The sequence below is a fragment of the Columba livia genome, chromosome 5, assembly GCF_036013475.1.
Source record: "Columba livia isolate bColLiv1 breed racing homer chromosome 5, bColLiv1.pat.W.v2, whole genome shotgun sequence".
Taxonomy (NCBI): Eukaryota; Metazoa; Chordata; class Aves; order Columbiformes; family Columbidae; genus Columba; species Columba livia.
The window spans coordinates 24,737,987-24,753,337 of NC_088606.1; the positions used below are offsets into that span (position 1 = coordinate 24,737,987).

General features: G+C 46.0%; 1 protein-coding gene across 12 annotated transcripts in view; it reads right to left on the reverse strand.

Moving 5' to 3' along the window:
- Positions 1 to 3,194: 3,194 nt before the first annotated feature.
- Positions 3,195 to 15,351, reverse strand: part of ESRRB (estrogen related receptor beta) — a 143,756-nt gene continuing 131,599 nt past the window's right edge. For all 12 annotated transcript variants that reach the window (XM_065063840.1, XM_065063837.1, XM_065063832.1 and 9 more), the window contains 2 exons: positions 13,943 to 14,212; positions 3,195 to 7,498 (listed from right to left, as the gene is read on the reverse strand). In XM_065063840.1, the coding sequence (XP_064919912.1) occupies positions 7,254 to 7,498; positions 13,943 to 14,212 (515 nt within the window). In that variant the 3' untranslated portion in view covers positions 3,195 to 7,253. The remainder of the gene's footprint in view (positions 7,499 to 13,942; positions 14,213 to 15,351) is intronic.

The following is a 15,351-nucleotide window of genomic DNA, read 5'->3' on the forward strand; positions in this document are numbered from 1 at the left end:
ATAGCTACAGAGAGATCTATATCTGGTTTTGTATCTCAGATAGGGACTGGCTTTTTTGTACCTGTTTTTAAAGCATCATGATCAATTGGTGGAAGGCAACTGTTTACCTTTCTCATTATCACTTTTTCCGGACTTAATTGGTGCAGTGCGTACCCAGGGAAGGGCTGAGGCTGGCAGCTTGACTTCCTCCCTGAAAATAAGTGACTGTGGGTGAAATCAAGAGACCTAAAAGATGGTGAATGGTAGGGAAAGGTGAGCAGGAGACTGTTTTGGCTTCTAATACAAGCTGTAGGAGCATGGAACAGGATGAGCTGACAGCACGTTCAGAACAGGCAAGGGAAAGAATTCTTCAAGCAGTGATCCATGGAACTTGTTGCTGCAGGCTGCTGCAGGGGCCAAATGCTTGTTGTGGTTGAAAACAGGAGTGGAGAAATTAATGTTAGAAAAATCTTTGGACGGTGTATTCTTTGATCCTTAAATCGCAGGGAGGTTTAATTATACCTCCTTGCCCTGTTTATCTGTTCTTCTCTGGTCATCTCCTGCTGATCACTTTAGCAGTAAGGGGGCACTGGCCTAAATGGGTCTGTGGTCTGAACCAATGTTCTGTGTGTGCTGCCAGGAGATGGTTGCAGCCGGGGTGTGACTGGTTAGATGCACACATCGGGGCTTGGTGAAGCACTGAAGTCTTTAGCAAATCTGTTCTGTGTCAGTGGTAGCTGTTGTCTGTCTACTCAGTTTTTCTTACAAAAGACACTTTGAGCTTTTGGCCAGTTCTGATTTTTTCCTGTGACTTCGCTCCTACATATAATTATTTGGATGCTGCTGCTCCCACAGCTGAAGACTTTTCTAGCCTCACCCAAGCCCTGTCAAGGAAGCACACAAAGACCAGAAGCATGATGGGCCTCTCAAAGCTGATTAGCACTGAAGTAAAGAGACTCACTGGCTGCAGTTCTTTTGGAGCAAGGCTGTTGCTTTTGGCTAGCTGGCAGCAGTGTTCTGGATCACAGGGCTGTTGTGTTTTGCTAAATAATCCTTGTGCTTTCTAAACCAGCTCACATCAGTTGCTTATCAGCCTCTGTCTCTTCTAGCCACCCCAGCACATTGCTAGGCTGGTCCTCCTGCTCCCCAGGTGCAGGTGTTCAGGTTTTGCCAGGGTGTCATTTCAGATTGGTTGCAATGGGAGAGAATGTCCTTGCAAAGAGGGTCAGGCACACAGTACATCATCTCCAGCTTTCTGTTACTGCTAAGTTGAACACTGAGGGGTTTTTTGTGGTTTTTTTTTTTTTTTTTTTACTAATGTAGCTAATGTTTGTTTTGATTCTCTGTGTGATACCTTAGCCTGAAAGAGAAAAATCTTGTTGGTTTTCATTTTATTTTCTGTGCAGGTATCCACAAACAACTACTGCAACCATGTTTAAAATTTGGAGCTTAAAAACTTATCCCAGCAGTTAAACATGCCTTTAACTTTGAGGAGAGAAATGTGTTTAGAGACCGCAACACTGATTAGGAAAAAAACCCCTCCTTCTCTCCCCAGCTAATCAGAGAAAAATAGAATATTTTTCTAGTATTTCTTGTGAAGCTTTTCTGTAAGAGGAAATTTCAGATTGTCCTCAGTTTCTCCCAGTGCTCTGTGTGGTTACTATAAAGACAATCCCCTCTCATTTTTTTCTTTTTTTTTTTTTTTTTAATTAATTCCACTGTGAGTGAACAATAGTAAGGAAAGTAAGAAAAGCCTCAAAAAACCTAGACAAAACAGAAGGGTGCCCAGGAAATGTAAGAAAGGCATCTGCCACTTCAAGGGTAAGGCACTGAGGAAAGCTTACCTCCCTCCAATGGTGTTTGCAGAGAGCAGTGCGGGCTGGGCTCTCTGAAGTGCCCTGGCTGCTCTTACTGATCTCTGGACACAGCAGCTCCAGTGTCACATAAACTTTTCAGAATGCCAAAACTGCTGCCTTTTACAAAGACATAGATTGACTGTCCCTGTGCTGTATGTAACCCAAAGTTAAGGTCTGTTTTGAAATCCTATTGTGGTGGCCAAATCCAAACCTCAAAGAGTTCCAACATCTGGGGGCCTGAGCACTCGATGCAGACGAGCCGTGGGAAGAGTGCGAGGTGCCCATGTGAACTTGGAAAGGGATTGTGTTGGTTCAAAGACTGAGCCTGTCATGGTCAGAGTGGTGGCAGCTGCGGGGCTAGGGGTGGCTGTCAGAAGTGTAGAAAAAACACCTTGGCATGCTTCACCTGACTTTTCAGATCTGTGCTCATCTTGTTTTTTCATTCAAGGTGGTTTCTTGCCCATGGCCTTTCCTACAGGCCACCACTAATTCAGCCACCACCTCTTGCTCATGAGGGCAGGCTGAGAGGCCTCTAAGTTGCCTGGGTTAGACGCATCATCCCAGTGAAGAAGCACCTTAGTGTTGGCTCAGTGGGGCATGAGGAGATGGTGGTGCTTACACAGAGTGTGATGCTGTCTGTGCTCAGTAGTCAGAGGAGGAATAAAAACCTGGGGTCCTTGTTTCTCATATCTCTGCCCCAGTTACCATGGTACATCTCCTTCTGCTTTCTGAAGCAGACATGAGCTTACCCTCCTGCACTGCCTGACCACCAGATCAATGCAAATGCCATGACATCACCACTTGCAACCACTTTGTAAGCACTGGGCAGCTGCTGTAGTGCTTGCAACACTTATGATGTCACTGCTGGGTTTAAGCCAGTGGTCTATTTTATGATTAAAGATTTTGTTTTTCACTGGAACAGCTTCAAGACTTTTTCATCACTAGCTCCTCATATTTATTCCTTGCACCAGTGAAGTGCAGAATGTGAGGAGAAAATGGGTAAGTGGAAAAAACAGAGGAGTCCATGGCAGAGGCCGACAACACTGTCTGTCTAACCAGTCCTCAGCAAAGCTCATCTCACAAAAACTCAGAAGCTTGCTGAACTTTCTTCTAGATATGGGAAGACACCAGATGAGTGAGAGGGCTGGGGCTCTGCTCCCCTTCCGCAGCACACACAGATTGTGCTTGCCTCCCACCCTGGCTCTTCCATGGGGCCATCTGCATATTGAGGGCCAGAAAGGAGCAGCTCCCAAACACAATAAACATTACTCTCTCTGGGTTAGTTTTTACATTTCTGTGTTTTATTTCTTGTTTTGTTTGAAATGACCTGTACCACAAGAATACATTTTATTTAACAGGTTTATCTTTTTTCTTTTTTTTCAAGAGCAGATAATAGTTAAGTAGATACTGTTTATTTCACTGACTGTCTATAACTCCCTGCATCATTCTCACAGCCTCTGTATCTCTGGCTTCTCCACATAACCCAGCCACAAGGACAACAGAATGGCCTTTGGCCAGACAATTGATGTAGCTTGTGGATACAAAGTGGAAGCTCTTTTTCTCAGCTCTGATTTGTAAGAAAAGCTCAACAAGTTACATTCTAGGGTCTTTCTTAATGACTTTCCCCTCTACTAGCTGCTTACATGTTTCTGGTGCAACATGTTTTATTTTATATATTTGTAATAGGTTAAAAAAAAAAAAAAAAAGATGACTTAGCTTACAAAGAGAAAAATAATGCCCCCTTAGCATGAGCAATACTGCAAAACTGATTGTTGTGAGGGAGTTTCTTGTAGCTTCACAGTTTTGCTGCGAGGTGTAACGCTCAAGTTTCCCCAGAAACCTAATTCTGTGTGGTATTTTACCTTTTCTTTTAATTGATCCCCACAAAATTTGTTCTGTTTTACAGGCTAGACACTGCTGTTCCCAGAGAAGAATGTGCCCAAAACAGAGGAGCTGGTCACTTGGGAAGACTTGCCTTTTGTAGCAGTTGACAGGTACGCAGTTTCCATTATCAGCACATGCAAATCGGGGGCTGGAGCTGCTTTTACCGTGGCTGCTGGACGTAGGCTTCATGCTCATCCACTGTCACTGATACACTTACCTCTACTGCTTTTCTTTTCTTTAAGTCATAGAGCTCATTTCTGTCCCAAGGCTCAAGCTCCATCATCTTTTGCCCCATGCAGAACGATGGCTGTATGGTGCTGACTCTGTGACTCCTATATTACACATAAACAGCATATAGAGCCCTGACCCAGACCCCATTTCCTAGTTTATGTCAACTTCCACATCCCAGACCTTTTTGTAAGAGACTCTGCGCATTCAAAGACCTAAGTGATTGCTGAAGTTCCACTTCCTACTTTGAAGTGCACTGAGACAAATACACTAAGATGTTACCCTTCTCTGCGAGCCCAGCTCACTGCACAGCTAGACACACTCCTCAGTTGTGGCAGCCTTGTAATGCACAGCAGATCAGAAAAACTGGGAAGCGATGTGTGTGATTCCTGCACTGGTCTGAAGGGCTCAAGAGACATGACCTGGTTCCTAATATAAGATGGTACAAGCCTTTTAAGGGTTAAATCTAGACAGGTGTTTCTGTCCCAGTTCCTGGGGAAGAGTTTGCATTCCTTGCTTAAAGAGATTAATATATGCTAATTACTGTCTGGTTCAGTTCCCATCCTATTTCAGAAAAAAATGCAAACATTTCCAGGCATATTTTCTTCAAGCAATGTGGGATATCCAGAGGGGCTCCAAGGTTACGTAGCCGTAATGGAGAAAGAGGGTCCTGGAGAAAATACATTTGGTAGCTTTATATTTTTCTGCCAAGGCAGAAGTTGCATCTGTACCATAGCCCTACTCTAAGTAGCCAGCAATCTCTGTGGGCTAGAAGCTAACTCAGCAGCTCTCCATGATCATGTTTTCCCTCTCTGTTCTGGAAAGCAGGCCTGAGTTCAAATATGAAAAGGCGGAACAGCCTTTTTTTATTTTTTCCTAATAAGTGACCTTTCCAGCCAGGTCCCAACAGAGTCAGAATTGCTTGTTTTTTTCAGCCCGTTTTGGGCAGCTACCTTTGCATAGCAGGTTAGAACACAATATGCTGTGGATGAGCTGGATGGGGCTTGGCAGGTGAGCAACAGTGACTGGTGATTGAGTCAAACTCACAGGTGAGAGTGCAGCCCAGCACATTCGTGAGAGCATTTATGCCACAGCCAGTTAAGAGTTGACAGGGTGCAGTGTATGGCAAGCTGGCTCTATAATGTCGGTGTGCATTTCACTTTGGTCCCTCTCAGTCACAGATCAGTACAGGGATCACGAGTGCAACCAAAAGCCTCTTGTTGTCTCCTCAGCTGCCTCTGGGGAGAGAAGCACAAGGCCATTGTGTAATTGCTACTGCTGTGAACATGGAAACAGACCCAGCTCCCATGTGCCTTCTGCCCCATAGGCGTTGGTTTACTAATGTGCTCGAAGCAAGACTGAATTCCTTTATCAAGTGAGTACAAAATGAGTGAGAGCAGCTACAACCATGTTGTGTAGGGAAAACTCCAAGGAGATGGAACTGAACAAACTTAAGTACCAGGAGCAGGCTGGTTACAAGAGCTGAGAGTCCAGCACCAGCCAGTGCCCCCTGGCTTTGCATGAGCCTGGGCCTTGTTCTGGCAGCACTGACAGCCCTGCTGTGACACATTCTGCTCCAGCAGGAAACAAGCATCCAGCGTCTCCCTGATCACATGCCTCAACCCTGGTTTGGAAGGCTTCCTACCAGGGCAAGTTACTCCCCTATCATACCACAGTTCTCCTGGGCTAGCCAGGAAGGGATGGATGCTTGAGGGGAACAGGGGCAGCAGAGCTGGTGGTATCTTGCATGTAGAAGTTTTTCTCATCTCTACTGCCATGCCACTAGCCACAATAGAGACAATACATTCAGGTTTCATCAGCTCAGGCTGGCTCAAAACTAAGTAACCTAGAAAATAAAATCTCAGAGAATGCCAACAGCCAGTTCTGTTAGTCACACACATTCCCTCTGGCTACTGGGAGTGCAGCAGTTGTGGCTTAGGCAGCAGATCTAAACCAGGGCTTGGGGACAACAGGAACCTGGTTACATGAGAAAAGTGAATAAACATTCCCCCACCTCTTTTCCCACCACCTCAAGGTCAGGTATTTGCTTTTCCATCAGCAAGACAACCTCTTACCAGGCCCAGGTACAATCATTGCTAGCTGTTTTGCTGTTGCTGAGGATAAGGGATGAGGCATGGGAAGACAGTATTTGGGTTATTGGGGGTTTTGTGCTAGCCTCTAATTTATTTCCCTAGGCTGCCACAAAAAGCAATCTCTGAGGCTGAAAAGCTGCCTCTTCCAAAAAGCAGTGCCCTTGATTCCTAACTAGCATTTGGCAATAAACCTAAGTCCCTGTGGAGGGAAGGTGCTATCACTTTAATGAAGCCTAGGAAAGCCCTGGTTTGGGGTGCATTTATACTTGGGCAGTAACCATGCAGACAAAGCCTTGTGTTCTCTGCCACAAGAACAAGTGGGGAATGGCACTCAGCTGAGCTGAAGAGGCAGGTTTGATACACTACGGGGTGAAAAGTATGGAAGAATTGTAGTTAGCACCACATAGGAGAGGATGCAGAGATTATCAAGTCAACCCAGCACTGAAGAATAATATTGGGATCTTTTCTCTTTTTCTTGGTATCTGGGAACGGAGACGTGCATTCTCTCAGGGACATACATCCTACCTCTTCAGGGGCCTGCGGGGATTGTACATGGGAGGGACTAGCCAGGCGTAATGACACACTGTACAAGGGCGCAGAATATCTTACACAGTTAGGAGCATCTTTCCCGGTAAGAAGTGGGGCCTGTATGTACAAGTGTTCGCTGTTGCTAGAGGAGCCTGCGAGGCAGCCGTTTTGATCAGGAGAGGTCCAGCAGCGCTCTTCTCCAAAGGAGCATCTGCTCTATGGTTAAGAGACAGAAAGGTGACAAAAAGAAGGACCCTGGCTGCTTTCCTATCTGACCCCTCATAACATCAATAGATAAATTTTATATTGACTCTTCTCTTCCTGCTTCTGTCCCCACTTCCCCTCCAGCACTGGCAGAGGGAGCTGGGGAGCAGGTGGCCTGGACAGTGCTGAGAGCATCACTGCCCTGATGACCACCTCAACAAGTGCAAGAGCATATTCTGGTATTTCCCACAGAGAAAACAAATGAAAAAAAAAGAGAAACAGGTGACATTAAAAGAGTTTCCTCCCTCCTGTACATGAGATTCTGCAGTCACGCCGACAGAGAGACATTAAATAATTCTTCCATAATAAATGTTTGGAGATAAAAGCCGGCGGTGGCTGCTGCTGCTGTTTGGATTGCTCCGTTGTCTGCATCTTTGTTTCTAGTTTGTTCCCCGGCCACTGTCGGCTGGTGCTGGGGCTGTCAGACCTTTGCCTCTAGCATTTCTAGGAAGAGTTTATGCATGGGAACCTTGCCCTGCAGTTTGATGCTGTAGAAGTGCTGCACAGCTTTGGCGGCCGTCTGCCGCAGGAGGGGCAAGGTCAGCAGCAGCTTGCCTGCTCGCCGGGGCTCCTCGTTGCGCTGACTCAGCTCGTAGTCCTGCAGGGCTTCGTGGAGAAGGTCCTGGAGTTTCTGCACTGCATCCATGTCCTCTATGTGCATGGAGTCTGCGGGGAGGGAGAAAAGACAGCAGAGGCAAGTCAAACGGGAGGAAGGAAATCCTTTATCGTCCTGAAGCCAAGGATGCTTTCTTTCCTTTTCATTTTTTGTTTGTTTTGTCCCTGCCTTTTTAGGGGGAGAGGGTGGAGGTGGGCATGAGGGGAAGCAGTTGTTTTTGTTGTTTTGTTTCTTAAGGGGGAAAAATCCACCTTGCTGGCAGGTGTTGGTGCTGCTGCTGTAAAGTTCAGCATCAGCTCAATGAGTTGGCCCTAGCAGCGCAGGGATGGTAAGGCTGCCAGGGGCAGGTGACACATTGTGCCCTGTGTGCTGCCCATTTTGTCAGCCACACCAAGGCTATGCAGGGGTCAGCTGGGAGCCTTTGTGACTTACACATTCACTTGCCCTCCATGCTACTTATGGAGAGAGTCACCCTGCAAGGGGCAGCAGCTGCTGTGCTGCCGCTTGGGAGCAATCTCATTAAGAATAATTAACACTGCTATAGTGCTTCATCTGTCTAAACTGCCTAATTGCCATACAGCTGCTCAGGGTGTCAGCAAGACAGAAAAGCCCCAGTAGGTCACAACCAGTGTGCCCAGGGGTGTTGCCAGACCCACCTTTGTGCATATGCCCCTGTTTTCAGAGACTGCCAGCAGCTGCTCAGGGAGCTCCTGCTTCAGGAAAGGAAACCGGCACCTCCTGCATAGCCTCTTCCCTTGGGCTGCCAGTTAGGTTTCTACAAGCTGCCAGAGGGCGAGCAGGGTTAGCACAGCTCCTTGGTGTGTCCCTGAGGCAAAGGTAGCTGGTAGCGACACAGTCCAGGGCCAAACTGGGGAACCTGAGTTGAATACAGGCTGCTAAACTTTTGGGTAAGTCATGGTGACAGAGGGCAACACCAAAGAGCAGAGAGGTTGGATTAGAGAAGCTAACCATGCACAGCATCACTGGAGGTTTTTCTCCTTTTCATCGTGCTGATACTTGCTTCTTTCTTGACAGAGCTGGAGACACTGCTCCCGTGTCTTCGTTGTTCAGAGACTTTTAATCGATACTAAACCCATTGATAAAGATTCCTGCCACAGGGCAATGAATCCAGAAGCAGCAGCGAAGGGACACCAGGGCAAGCACACATGGTTGCACTGTTGGCCACTACAGCTGGGCTTTGCAGTGTGGCAGCACTCTGACTCAGCCCACACACATATAACACAAACATGAGGACATGGGTTCCTCAGTGCGACAGCAGTGAAGGGGAGGAAAGCTGGCTGAAGCTCCAAAATCTCCCTAGAAATATGCGTCATCTCTATGGAGAGCACAACACAAATTAGAGACTGTGAATTTCATAAGATACATGTACAGTAAATGCTATTTATCTATTTATGATGCATGACTGATAAAGTATTACAACAGTTGTGAAAATATTATGTCTAGCAAGAAAGCTGATTAAGAAGCTGTTTAGAAGGAATGCACTAATTAGAGGATATTAAAGGGTTGTATTTCTGATAAGTTACTGAGGAAGGATTGTTCTTGCTGCATTTGCTTTTTGTATTCAAGAGACCAGGCAAGGAAGCTCACAGAGAACGGTTGGTAGGTCATCGCAGTGACCTGAGCTAGCCACAAAGGTCGATTCTGAAAAGTAGGGAGGGAGAATGCATGTTGCCAAGTCAGTCTGGCAACTTCTCCCAGCCAGGTAGCACCTCTGGAAAATTTCCATGCATCATCCGGGAGAAGTGAGTGGGATCTATTTCCTGTCAAGTCGCAGAGATCATTTTGGAGACTGGAAGGAAGCATCAAGAGCTGGAGCTAGGAGAGAAATGTCCTCCAGCCTATCTGTTTAATGTCCTGGCTAGGGGCACAATGGGGAGAAGTAATCACAGCCCAAGTTTGCAGAACCCAGCAGGTGCTAGAAGCAACAGGCAATGAGCCATGCTTCAGGTCAAAGTGGGTGCTCTGTTTTTGGGTACGGATGCTGCTGTAAAGTAAACAGAATCCCAAACCTGTGCCCTTCTGCTACTTGACCTGTGTAAGGTGATGAGACTTAACAGCACTAAACAACTAGACATATACAGGGAGAGGAACTGGAGAAACAAAGATCAAAGCCTGCCCCACACCCCTACTCTTTGCTGAAAGAAGCTCAAAATCAGCAGCTGACTGCAAAAAATAAAATAACATTGCAGGATTAATTTCCTTGCAATCCATCAGTGAGCTGGTGTCAATGGCATTGATAAACTGTTAATTACAAAATCAATAGCTATGAATTTTTACAGCTGTCAGAGCAGTGAGGTGGAGGGAGGCTGCCTGACCAAGTCTCTGAGGGTCAGCTGGCCTGGAAATCAGGCTTTGCGTCAGAAGCCCTTCTCCAGCACTGCTGGCATGCAGTTCAGGGTGGGTGTGAGAATGAACAAGGCTCACTGCTTCCTCACCTCAACTCCTTTCTTGCAGCTTCTGGCAGAAACAGCATGGACCTCACAGGACCCATAAGTACAGAATTTGCTATACTTCCTCATATTAAATCCAGACCTTGTTCACTCCACCTCAGCACTAAAGTGCATTGGGTAAAAAAAGGGGATACAAGGTTTGGCCAGTCTGGGATGTCCTTAACCCAACACATGCTGTATGCTGGTCTGGAGGGCTCTTCAACACACAGATTGATCAATTTGTATTCGTGGGGAAGGCAGACCTAGGAATGCCTAAGAAAGGCTCCGAAGGGCAACGAGTCTACAGCACCCCTAATCCGTGAAAAAATCAGCAATCATATTGTTGGGACTTGCCTGCTCCTCTGGGCATTAAGAATTCATTTCTCAGCTCTCTAAAATGCCCTTACTAAAGACAGAGTTCGCTTGAATTATCTTTGCCAGTCCCAGCAGGTGTGTCCTTGGTGTGTTACACTGAGGACTCAGATATCAGCCACAGCTCTGGCAAGGTCAGCCTATTGTCAGCTTCTCCTCTAGTGAATAGTGAGTGAGCTCCCACTTCTGGTTTAATTTGTTTTAATTCCTAGAAACAAAGGGTCAACGTACATAGGGCTGCATGGAAGAGAGGAAAGTCCCTAGAAGCTGGGTTGCATGAGTAATTACACCCAGCAGGGAGAGGGAAAATTCACGAATTTATGTATATGCGGGGCAAGGCAGAAAGCAGGTCTTGACAGCACAGGTGCTAATGTCAGTGCTCAGCTTCAAACTGAGTCTCTGACCCAAGGGAGCTGAGGACCGGCCCAGAGGCAGTCTGGACTCCTACTGTTTTAGGCATCAGCTGTTTACATGCACGCACATACATGGAGGCTCTGCAAGCTTACTCCATGTCAAAAATACACTAAGAAAAATAATTTCTATTAAAAGAAGGTGAAGGTTGAATATGAAGGTTACATTAGAAAAATACACTTGCCCTAGTCTAACTCCCTTATGTGTGTGCTGTGAGAGGCTTTAATTACATGAAAAAGATCTCGTGCGTTACTTTCATATGTTTCACTATGAATAACAAGGCAGGATTTTTGTGGATTATGCTCCTACATAGCTGCACTTATATCTGCACTAGGAGAGATCAGTGAAGTCAGAATGGCTTTTCCCATCCAGCTGAGAACATGCTTTGGCCTGTGCCTCCCGACCCTTACCTTGTGATCTTTACTTCAGAGTGCTGGAAGCAGAACCCCAAAGTGGCTGATGAGTGTTCGTTGTTCTGCTCCGCCTTTGCTCAGTGTTTCTCCATTCCTGATACAGACTGTCCCATAAGGCTCAGCCTGGGCTCGGTCCTGACAGCACAGTGAGCAACATCAGCAGAGAATGGTTCTGTTGCACTGTGAGGAACTTTACAGCACCAAGAGTCAGGTCCTGCAGTGTTTTTGCTCATAGCATGGGCCAGATAAATGTCCTGGTGTGGCACTTATCTTGTCACCTTGTCACAACTACTGCCTTAGCACTTCAGCCTCTCTGAGGAGCCCTTCTCCCTGTTTAATCCTGTGACCTTCCTGGTAGACAGGAGGCATGTTCTTTAACAAGAGTTGATTACATTGCCAAAAGCCACCGTCCCACAGTCAAGAGAAACCAGCCTTGGCCATCTGCCCATCCTGGTTCAGTGGCAAAGTGAAGGCCGTAATTAGAGCTAAAAAAGCAATATATGAGAAATTGAAAAAGGGACCTAGATAGCAATTTATAAGAATCAGAAGTTATGAAGTGTAGAAAATCGATAAGGGAAGTGAAGGACATTGGAGGAAAATCCATGTCTGGGAGGGCTAAGGACAATAAAGAAGTTTTATAAATATTTAAGAAATAGAAGAAAATAAGAAAAATGACCATTTGTAGGGGAGCTCTTTCCACCTGGAGATGATGAAACTATTAATAGCAGGGCAAGGGAGACAGAACTCCTCAGTGAGTATTTCTGTCCTGTTTAGAAAAAAAAGAAGCATTAGGTACCTGTATTATATTAAGATGATAAAGACTTCTTAGTCTGTTGTTTAGGTAAGAACACACTAGAAATCTGTTATGGACAAATTTTACAGAAATCACCAGAGCTGGACAACTTGGCTTTAAGAGTTCTAAAATTGCTGGCTGAGGCCCATCTAGGGCAGATTAATGATTAACAAGTCTTGGTATTTTTGAGCAATTCAAGATGACTGGAAAAGTTCTAATGATGCACGCATTTTCCTAGGTCTTATCTGACAATTTCCATGTTAGCCTGATGTGAAACAGGGAAAAATAAAGGAAATAAAAATGTGACGTTCAATTAAGACTTATAAGATGGTATTTAAAAGACATGTAGATATGGCACTTAAGGGTATGGTTTAGTAGTGGACTTGGCAGTACTAGATTAATGGTTGGACTTGATGATCTTAAGTGTATTTTCCAACTTAAATGATTCTCTGGTTCTACTGCCAGTCAACATGATACTTTGGAATAGAGGTCTTGTCAAACAAACCTGATTTCATTCTCTGATGAGATTACAAGTTTGGTTGATAAAGTTAACTGCATAGATGTAATAGACTTATGCTTTTATAAGGCACTTGGCTTAGCACCACAGGACATTCTCATGAAAAAATTAGCACTATGCAATATCAATACAGCACACTTTCAATTGATTAGTAACTGGCTAGATGACAGATCTCAAAGTAGCTATCAGTGGTGAATCATCCTTGAAGGAGGAGTTTTCTACTGGAAATCCACTGGGATCAGTAAAAAAAACAGATGCTACTCAACATTTTTATCAATGAGCTATAAGTAATTTATTTCCTTTTTTTTTTTTCCATTTGCTGCTGCTAAGAAGTATAGATGGCAAAGAAGAACAGATCAGTGTAAAATGGTGAGGACAGGGCAGCCTCACAGCATTCTGAAGCACTTGCTTACTCTTGAAGTAATACATCTATAGCCATGTAATGCAACTATGGAACAGGAACTTAATTGTGTCAAGTGCAAAAAGACCTGGGGTCAAAGGACACAGCTCAACAAAGACCAGTATCCGGAGGCTGAACTCAGGCAAACTGACCTTAAAGATACAGTGTCTTTTATTTATTTATTTTTTTAAACTGAGAGAATTATTAGTTATTAGAGTCAGCTACCACAAAAATATATAGATTCCCCCCTCTTTTAATCCCTTCAGCTTCACACAGGGTGTCTTTCTGGAAGGCAGCTTTAGCCAAACACATATATTAGAGTCACTACTGGGCTGCAAAGATGAATTCTGTGACCTGCATGAGGCAGCTCAGCAAGGAGATCTGGTGTGAAACAATGAGACTCAAGGGATGTAGAGGGAGCCCTCGCCACACAGTAGCTTTAGCAGTTTCCCTTTTGGAAGGGACTCCTGAGCAAATATGTGTCTGGCTTCTGTACAGCATCAGTGCAGCATGCAGCACCTGCTGAACTGAGGGTTGTGACCCTTCCCAGACTGAGATGGAAGCCACTGGGCTGAGGGCTCTGGCCTTCTTCATCTTCCTCACAAGAGAAAATAGAAAAGGCAACATCAGGCTTCTGCCTGCATGTCTTACCCTCTGCTGTACTGACCCACACTGTCTCCCAGTTAAGGAAAGATTCAGTATCTGTGGTCACTGAATATCTCCAGGACAGCACTAGGCAGCCCCAACCTCACAGCTTTTTGCGGGATTTGAAACGAGGACCAGGGTTTCCTTGTTTCTGTAACTGAGCAACACTACTCAGGTGGGATGCAGATATGGCTCACATTGCCTAAAGGCACTGGAATTCATTTGCTTTCTTTTGCCTTCCTTTTACTGACAGAAACCAGCCATCCCTGCCTGGTTCCACTCCCTAGGACAGGGCCAGAGCACAGTTGCAGTTCTAGCAACAGCAAGCCTCCTTTCTCTCCTGCTCTCCAGCTTAGGTCCTATTCTGTGGACTGAGAGGAGCTTTGAGGATGTTGCATGATGCAGGCAGAGCACAGGCTTGGGCAGTAGGCTCTAGTCTCCTCCCAAGCCAGATAAAAGCCTGATCATGAGGCTGGCTGGGCCAGGGCTGTACCTGAATTGGCGAGGGCCAAAGCTTTGAGCGTGACAAACTCCTCCTTTTCCACCTTGAGCTTCTTGTAGCGGCGCACCAGTTGTAGGATAGCCAGATAGAGCTCCAACAGCCCCGTCAGACGAGAGTGCTCTTCATCCATGATGTAGTCCTCAGCATAGACAAGCTTGTCCTCATACGGCAGGGAGCGGTACACAATGCCCAGGATGAGGATTTCCATCCAGGCGCTCTGCAGGAGGCTCATCTGGTCCCCAAGGGAGAGGTTGGAGAACCCTGACAGAGCAAAAGACAAGCAGGGTCAAATAGGTGTGCAGCAAAGCCTCTAGGAGCCTGGGGTTTTTGGTTTCCCTGGGATTCACTACAAGCACTCTCCCCCATTGGCCCTGCTGCTTTCATGAAAAAAGAAAAGCTTACTAAAGGGACCCTGTCTCCGTGACAATCAGCACACGTGGCCCTTACCCTTCTCTTTGCTCCCATGCCCACACACAGCTTCAGATAGGAGTTCTGATGCTCTGACTGTGTTTATGGCAACTCAAGGTTAATGATAACCTCTTTTCAATGATCTCTGCTTTATCTATAGCAGCAACTGTTTTGTACTGCATCATCCTGCTCACTGTTCCTCTGTAGATTGGTACTGAAGCCTATTTAGTCTTCCCCATCTGACCAAAGAGCAGAGAAGAGCTCCCGATAGCAGAAAAGAAGGATTCTGATGGGACTGGAGGGAAAGACATAGGCCTGAATTACAAGCATAGCACAATCTCTAATTTTGGCCAACATGAGAAAAGTTCCTACCACAACAGAGTACTGAAATGTATTCAAAAGCTGACTGCATTTGTGAACAGAATCTTCTTCTATTCCTCAGCACTCTCTGAGCTCCACACCATCAGCTTTCTGTACCTGACAGCCAACAGCCCTACTCAGTGTTCAAAAATACCTTAATGGTGTCACACGAGTACCTAAACCACAGCCAAACCCAACAGCAATGGAACCAGCACACAAGCAGTAAACCAAGTCATTCTCCTGAAATACAGAAAGAGCAATCACCATCTGGAGATGGACCCTGACAGCCTCAGAGCCCACTTGAGAAAGTGGAGAGGCCAAAACACAGAAGCACTGTCTGTCCTGAGGGGAAAAAAATAGAGGTGCATGGGAAAGAAAGCTGTGTCTGTTACGTCCTCTGTACCAGGGACCCTTGAAGGCCAGACTGTGAAAGATCCTGAGAGACGGGCACTGTGCAACAGCCATTACAGACAGGGATGCCAAGCACAGCGTGTTGGTCCCATCTAGTCAGCTCCTGCCCACCACTGACAGGGAGGGACTGTGCTTTTTGGCAGCTCCCTGCAACTCAGGATTCTCAGGGCTGTGAGAGAATGGAACAACCAGAGACCCCTCAGCTGGGGGTGATGCTCCTC